This window comes from Halyomorpha halys, unplaced genomic scaffold (genome assembly GCF_000696795.3).
Source record: "Halyomorpha halys isolate HHAL.00 unplaced genomic scaffold, Hhal_1.1 Scaffold571.1, whole genome shotgun sequence".
In the NCBI taxonomy this organism is placed as follows: domain Eukaryota; kingdom Metazoa; phylum Arthropoda; class Insecta; order Hemiptera; family Pentatomidae; genus Halyomorpha; species Halyomorpha halys.
The window spans coordinates 932,644-941,756 of record NW_027113281.1 but is presented as its reverse complement, the minus strand read 5'-3'; the positions used below and the strand labels follow the sequence as shown (position 1 = coordinate 941,756).

General features: G+C 29.6%; 1 protein-coding gene across 1 annotated transcript in view; it reads left to right on the top strand.

Annotated features, from left to right (window-relative positions):
* Positions 1 to 9,113, top strand: part of LOC106684346 (synaptic vesicle glycoprotein 2B) — an 85,497-nt gene that overhangs the window by 41,116 nt on the left and 35,268 nt on the right. Inside the window, exon 2 of the mRNA XM_014426373.2 lies at positions 7,657 to 7,710. Within this exon, the coding sequence (XP_014281859.1) occupies positions 7,657 to 7,710 (54 nt within the window). The remainder of the gene's footprint in view (positions 1 to 7,656; positions 7,711 to 9,113) is intronic.

Sequence of the window (9,113 nt, the reverse complement as noted above, 5' to 3'; positions counted from 1 at the left end):
TTTATATTGTTAATTAAGAGTTGTTTATCTGTAATTGGTTGCATTTCATATAACAATCTATCTATTTTTCTATTGATCTTACTTATTATCCAATACGATTGTTTTATTTCAAGGTCAATAATTCTGTAACTCAACACTTTAAAGTAATCAGCACAACCAGTATTAACCAAAAATTGATTGCTAAATAAATTATCAAATTGTTGTATATGTTTTTTCTGGATCCTTAGCGGACCGTATAGTACTAGGCAAGATAAGTATAGTAGCTGTGTTATAAGTATGTTTTAATAACAATTATCTCATTAATAGGTGAATCAATTTTATTGACATTCTTTAGTCTCGCAGAATGTTAGTTACGTGTATACCAAAAAGGGTGTAGCCCAAAATCATTATAATTAGTCTTAAGCGCCAAACCGGCTTTAAAGATTTTGATGAAAATTATCTAAAGTTTCTAGCTTCAATCCCTTTTTAATTTTCATATATTGCATAAATAACTAGAAAAATCCAAAAAGAAAGTTAAGACGAAATAAATTGTATTTGAACATAACAAGTAACATACATTGTATTATATGAAAGGTAATAAAAAGTTATAAAAAAAAAAAAAATTATAATTCGGACCAGTATCTGCAAAGATGCAGTACATTACCCTTTGTATTCTGGTAAAACTCGTTTACCATCTTGAACATTGTAAATCTCGTAGAACATTACAGATCTTATTTGGTTGTTTACAGAGGAACCATTAAACAATAAAACATTAATGTATTCCGACATTACGGATTTGTTCCACACACCTCAACCAGTAGACCAATATATAAATAGAAAAGATACTGGGAACAAATATTTATCGGACTTTGCATCCAAAGCGGCATGTAGTGAGTGGCCAAACTAAATATTTAATTTATCATACGAACAATAATCTAGATATAATTTATAAAACATACTTATTGTTCATTAAAAAGTTTAATAACCTACTAAACACCTAGGGCGGGTTGCACTATAGTTAAAACTATGATTGCTTAAATCTGGGGTAAAATTAATAATTATCCGTTGCACCAGAAACGTTAACCTCCAAATCTGGCGGTAAACTTTACTAACCGATAATACCCGGTTAAACAGATTTAAAGTAAATCTGCATTTAAGTAATACAGTATTGTTAATGCATAATAAATAATTGATTTTACATGTGATCTTACTAATTGTAGTTTAAACTGTGATGGTGCAACCGGCCCTTAAACAAGGATTATCAATACTAAATGAATTATATTAACTCTTAAAACTATTAAATCTTTTAGTAAATATTTTTCGACAATTTCCTAATTATCTGAAATAGGTCTTCCTAATTTGAAATCCACAAAGGAAGAATGGTAACTGAACTATGCGTTTGGCATTTTCACCAAACTGAAGTTCGTTTAGTAAGAAAGTGATTCAGAGATACTATTATAATCGATCAGTTAATGTAAGAAAATCAGAAAAAAAACTACGTGTTAATATCAACTTGAGTTCATTAATTCCAAATATTTACAAAAACTTAAAGAACTGCAACTAAAAATACGGTAAAGGTCATATTGATGGAAGAAGAGACAATTGGCCGACTCCCGGAAAATTGGCCGCTTCAGTTATCGGCATGGAATGATAGAGCTCATCAGAAGGGGCAGATAGTGATAGGGTTCTACAGCGAGGTTAAGTAAACGGAAAGCCAGTCTGCCAGTCTGTCAGTCTAATCCAATTGACCTGCAAACCTCAATTCTTTGTCATCATTCCTCACTAAGTATCGGAACACTGTTCTCATTAAACCAACACTTCTGATGGATATGTTACGAGTGTTTATGAATATTTTAGAAAAGTAATACATAGATCAATATCTAGATAGATAAAGAAAGCTTGAGGTTCCTCGTGGTGAAAATAACTAATATAAACTTTTTAATGCTAAGATTACAACAATCTAACAAAAGATAAGGAAGCTGTGTACATCTGGATGCGATCGGAAGAGATCGGGTACTCTTGGCTTTTTCCAATTCGAACTTTTGTTTCTATTTTTCTCCTTTTTAATTTATCAACTTATTTTATATATTGTATCTATCCAATTTTTATTATTTCACAATGAGAACTGGCTATTTAATTCACATAAAGGTACTTTGAGAGATTTTTTTAGCATTCACCATTTAAACCCTGTTGTACTTTTTCAAGGAGAGTAAGTGCTATCTAATATTAAACATTCGTCTTGCCCCACAGTATCTTTTAGTAGTATCCCACTTATTTCTGTTGAACAGATTCGTTACTTGGGACTGAGTCTGGACAAGTGACTGACATGGAATCCTCATACAAGACTGAAAAGACAGGAAACCGCACGTCGATTCCGACTATTACATTTACTAGACAAACGGTCCAAATTTCCAATCCATTACAAAAGACTGATCTACATGACTATTACAAGGCCTATCTAGACATACGGAATTGAGCTATGGGGCTCCACTAAACCATCGTATTACTCTCGAATCCAATCCTTACAGTCCGAAATCCTTCGTAAAATCCTTAATGCTCCTTACTTTGTCACAAATCGAATCATCCATCAGGACCTCAATGTTCCATATGTTGCCGATTTGGCCAGACCTGATACCAATCCTTCCATGATAAACTTCCCAACTACCCAAGCCAACTTGTTTCTAACCTGGCTTCTCCTTCACTACCTAATAATCCTCCTAGGCGTCTGAAAAGAAGATGGCCTTGATATCTTTTCCATTAGAAATGTTTTTGAAGTTCTATCAATGGGTAGATTCTCCACTTTTTGTATAATGTCATAATATTACTTACAGCAAATTTACTTGATGTGTATATATGTATACAGTTGTACATAACAATAAATATATTATTAAAACAAAAAAAAAAAATTAAACACCGAGTTGAATGAGTTTATTGAGAAAATCACTATTAAATCGATTCTCCAAAGTGACACTTCCGATTGATCGATTTTAACGAAAAGGTTGCAGTATCATCCAAGGCATCATATGTCTTAAATATTTAATTTCAGTTGTGTAAGGCTTATCGCTGTGTAGGTTGGCTATTCACATATTGATCACTTTACGTGACTTGCTTTTTTGAATCTGGGGAGCTTTTTTTTTCTTTTGAGACTGTTTTAAATTTCAATGAAAACTTGATCCCATCCTACGGCATCTTTGAACAATTTTCCATATTTAAATAAATAATCTAATGTTACCATTTTTTATTTCTTTAAAACTATTTTTTCCCTCAACTGATACATATACAGTACCTTTATCCTTTTTAACCATCTGATTTTCATTTTTTCACGGTGTGCCAAATACATCGCAAATGTAAAGAAGTCTTGATCGGCTTCTATACGTTACATCACGTTCTCGATCTAGAAGGCATCATACAGTAATAGATTGAATGAGTCTGTTTCAATCATTGAGTAATTCATCCATTAAGAAACTCCTCTCTTCTCCGACCATATCCATAATTTTGAGTAACGATATCACATAATTTTTCTCTTAAGACAATTCCTCTTGCATTCGATAAGAGTCTGCAATTCAGATAATTCTGAGTATGGTCATTTGTTGAGAATATTACTAAAATAACTTATTTAAATTACTTTATTCAGGGAAACTTTTTGTCTTGATTTATAAATCCTTATAGTTGATAATTAATATTTACTATTAGGATCATTTTATCATTGTAAATTCAAAATTTTTCAATTGTTTATGAAAAAAAATAAAGTTAGTATACATTTGATTATAATATGATATAATAGTATAAATATAATAAAATCATATTATATCACAAAAAATATATTTTTAACTATTCCTGTAAAAGGGTTTGAAACTAAAAATTGACATTTATTGTAAAACAATAACGTTTGGGATTTTCATTTTCTTTTTTTTTAGTTCTCTTATATTTGCAACTTTTAGCAACATAACTACATAAATTAAAATTAAATATGTACCACTACAACCTATGAAGGGTACTTCTTAGGGAAGTACTGTAACTAGATCAACTATTGTGCAAGCAGGTGATTTGGTCAGAATAACGTTTGATCGCCAGAATTTTACTTTTTACTAGAAGTTTTTATTGAACATTGATGTAAAAAAATTTTTTTTAAATTCTGTTAAAGTAATTCTTTTCACCAAAAATTAAATCTAAAATATTGTAATTATAGACGGGATAAGTGTTATTAGCTCCTCAACTAAACGAAACACAAGAACCAGAAAATTCATCAAAAATAAATTATACTCGTAATCTAAGCTCACTTACTATTTATTTCCTAACAGTAGTAAGAAACAATAATAGGCATTTGCTATAATAAACTCCTGACTAAGTTTTATATTTTGTATTTTTTATTTAAGAATGTTATTCTGTAGCTTAAATACAGCATATCTGATTTGTAATCACATTTTTTAAAATTTATTTATACAAATTTACAACTGCATTACATAAAAATACATCCTATAAATATTAGTTATATTACAATGGCATGATATAGCCTTGTAGGGAAACTACTCATTGATAGCACTCTAATAACTTGTCTATATTATTAAGTCTCTAGACCATCTTATTTTCAGGCACTTAAGAAGGTTGTCACAAATAGGAGGGGATGCCAGGTTAGAAACTAGTTGGTTTGGGTAGTTATAGAGTTTTCAATAGAAGAATTGATGTCTGGTTCGGTCTACATCAGTAACTTTTGGAACATTGGTGTCTATTGATGATTTTGTTTGTGACAGAATAACGAGCATTAAGGATTTTAAAATTAAATTGCCTTGTAATTTACATTAGTTTATGATTGGTTATATAATAAAAACTGTGTATTTCTCAAATACATTATTGTTAATTAGTGACCAGTCGGCGTTTTGCTAATTAAGACGACATGAGAGCTGAAATTAAAAGAATGTTTTGAAAGTTAATTTTTAGAATAAATCTAGAACCTTATTTGTAAAAACTTCCTTGGAACATTTTTCAGAAGAGTTCCTCCAAAATTTAAAGGTTTTGAAGCAACTTTTAAAAAAAATACACGAAAGTTCCAATCCTATCTATAATTAATAGAAAAAAGATTAAAAGAATCTCAAGGAAATTTTCCTTATTAACAAGTCATTTTATTTTTGAAAATTGTTTAGATAAGGAAAGTAGAGTTACGATTTGAATCAAACTGTTTTAATGTTCTTTATGCTGATATAATACCTTATCGTCAAATACTGAAGCACTCATTTTGGTGATTTCAGGCAGTAATTAGAAGTTATGTGTTGTTTCTTCTAAATCGAAGTTAGTACAGAAGCACTAAGTGTTGAATATACAAACATTCTTTTAATAGAGCAGATTTTTTTTTTTATAAAACATTGCCTGAGAATTTACACTAGTTTATGATAGGTTATAGAAAACAAAACTGTGCATCTCTCAGAAACACAATAATTAATTAGTGAACAGTCAATGTTTCGCTAAATATGGCAACACTAGAGCTGAAATTAAAAGACTGTTTTGAAAGTGAATTTTTATAATAAATCTAGAACCTTTTTAGTAAAAACTTCCTTGGAGCATTTTTCAGAAGAGTTTCTCCAAAATTTAAAGGTTTTGAAGCAACTTTAAAAAACAATACATGAAAGTTCCAACCCTATCTATAATTAATAGCAAAAAGATTAATAGAATCTCAAGGGAATTTTCCTTATTAACAAGTCATTTTATTTTTGAAAACAGTTTAGATAAGGAAAGTAGAGTTATGAATTGAATCCAACTGTTTTAATGGCCTTCATGCTGACATTATACCTTATCGTCAAATACTGAAGCACTCATTTTGGTGATTTCAGGCAGTAATTAGAAGTTATGTGATGTTTCTTCTAAATCGAAGTTTGTACAGAAGTGTTGAATATACAAACATTCTTTTGTAGCAAACTCTGCATAAATTCTAATACTGGCACTATTAGACCTCTTTATTGAAAACTATGTATAATTACTAGTCAAAATTCATGAGTCTGCCAAGTATAGGTAGGAGGAATAAAAAATGGCGGCTGTTCGAAAGCGATAAAAAAAACTAATTTTTCATTCGGAGCTCTATATCTCAAAAAGTAAGAACAACACAAGAAAACCTAAGAGAACGCCATTTAAAGAAGAGCAAATTTGCTGAAATATGAGCCCTAATAGAGTTATTTACATAAAATAGTTTTTTAAAAAGCAACATTTCCTAAAAGTGTTGTATGGGATGTACTGAAAGATCAGTAGTTAGAGAATTTATTTTGAAAAATCTATATTTAAAAAACTATTTCACCTACAGATGTCTATTAGCACTCAAATTAAAGCTATTTTAATGAGCTATAAAGTATTTTATGATGTTTATCCTCGTAGGAGGAATAGTTTACGTGAAATTTGCTAAAATAAATTGATTTATAGTTGTTCGGACAAATTTCCATTTGCCAAACTTATTTTTATATGTGAATATCATAAAAACTAGCCCTACGAAGATAAGTGTCATAAACTACTTTATACGAAGTTAAATTTCCTTTATTTTGAGTGTTGACAGACATATGTGCGTCTTATGGATCTAGAGATATATTTTTCAAAAATCCAACATTTTATAGGAACAACTATAAATTAACATTTTGTAAGTTTACTACCTACCTATACTTGGCAGACTCATCAATTTTGACTAGTTATTATGCATAGTTTTCATTAAAGTAACCAAAAATCGGGGTGAGATAACTGCCTTTTTTTCTTCCCGGCTCTTGTACTATGAGACCAAACATTGCCAGACAAATGGATGCTTCATCATGACAACGCCCCAAGTCACACTGCCCTCTTAATAAAATAGATTTAGTGACCTCAAAAGGCATTCCTGTAGTTCCCCAGCCCCCTTATTCACCTGACCTAAGTTCCTGTGACTCTTAAACTAAAGAATGTCCTCAAAGGACGTCATTTCGGCACTTTGGAAAACATCCAAAAGAGGAAAACATAACGGACGTGCTGAAGACCATACCGGTTGATGACTTCCAGCGTTGCTACCAACAATGGGAACAACGTTTCCATCTGTGTGCAGCCTCCCAAGGGAACTACTTTGAAGGGAATAACATTGATGTTTCGAAAAAATAAAAACTTAAATAAAAAATCAGTCTTATTACTTTACTTTACTTCGTATATTCTTATATTTTCCAAACGATTTTTTTTTTTTTTTAATTTAGAAGCAAAATTCATAGGCAATTGCCTCATAATAATTACGACACAATAGTCAGACCTTCATCTCTGAAATAGTCCTCATGAACTACTGCTTTCGATGGAAACCTCGTGCAGTTTGCATAGCAGCTATACTTCAACCTATGTTTGCATGAAGGACATACTTTAAGTTCATTGGTCAGTCAATACGGAGAGGTCGGGGTGTCTGTGGCTTCTTATGTCGCAAATAAAGTCAATGACATTCAATTGAATTCAAAAAGTTAGATATGCTCTCTCTTTGTCAAATACATTATATTCGTTCGTAATAAAAAACAACAAAAATAAAAGAAACATTATAAATATTCTACATATAAATGATAATTCAAAAATATTGTTTGTAATAAATTATTGTTAATAAATTTTTATCGTTACTATGAGAATCATTTTTTTAAAATAATTATTTTACTCATTTTGTTTATTACAATATATTGATATATTATTTATGTATTGTTTCAGCAACAAAAGACGCCCTACATGGGGTCTCCCTCGAAGAAGCCCTTTCGATATGTGGTAAGTAAGCAATTAAAAACAAGTAACTTTGTTAAAATATTTCTGATTAATTTTAAAATGTTGAATCAAATGAAGCCAAAATTTTATTTACCTTTTCCGTTTCAGACCTTCAACTTTAAAATCATTTGTTAATTTATCAATACTTGACACAACTCTTTTTAAGCTAGTTCAAAATAAAAATAAAAATAGTTCATAGTTAAAAATATTATTTATATAATATTTACGATTTATTTTTTTAATTTTGGAGTCTACTGGTTCCCTATACATTTTCAATAATTTAATAAATTATGAGATTTTAAAAATTTACACCAGGGCCATCAAAACAAAATGATTACCCTTCAGGTAATCAGAATTTGTTTTCTGAACAAGTTATTTATGAACAAAAACAAATAATAATTAAAAATTTTATTTTAATACTAAGGAATGTAAATAAAGAAATTAAACAGTTATAAGAGGTTCCAACAGTTATATTTCGCAAGAATTACTTCTTTAAATAAGTTCATGAATTTATATCGACATGAGTGATAAAATGTCTTATATTGCTTGAATCAATCGTTTTATTCCTTTTAATTAATGGATCACAATATTTAGTGAGCACTACGGTTCAGGGGTCCCTGGCTTTGAAACTATTGGATACAAATTTACAATTTATAAAAATTTATAATTTTTATATTTCTTATTAAATTTATTTATTTATTTTTTTTATAAATTCGTCATCTTCATCTCCTTCTTTAACCAATCCATATGACGGTGTTGGGACAGCGGTACGTGGTACAAAATCACTCTTTCAGCTTGACTAGAAAACTTACTACTCCTTCGGAAATAGTCTGAATTGGAAATTGTTGAAACAGAAGTTAGGGTTGAATTTGGTGTAAAAAAAATATGTGTAATATTTATATATTTTTATCCGCATATATTTATATGAAAGCGATGACAATAAGGTTTAAGTTAGAGCATAGATTGATGACGTTCGTTTATTTTTGAGTAGGCCACTATCAATATTGATGAGAGTGATTGGTTCTATGTAAGAATTTCGAATAATTGCTTACTTTTTTTAATAATTTAATAACTTATAAAATCCTCCAGAGTGGTTTTCTAGGTTTGAGAGGTATTAGATTTTCTTTTTTGTGATAGGTTTCTCATATAAGATCTAACAAAATCCTCTTAACTATTTGTGACATGGAAATGTGACAAATACCTATAGGAATTCTGAACAAATTTACAATTATTGAATTTGAGTTGTAATAGAGAGATGTATTAAGTTTGTAAATAATAAATAAGTATCTATAATCCCAAAGCCATAATTAGAATTTTAATATTTATTTACCATAATAAACATAACATAAATACAATATCTATGTTCATCATTTAAATTTACGCTAAGCATAAGCTGTTAATTTTAT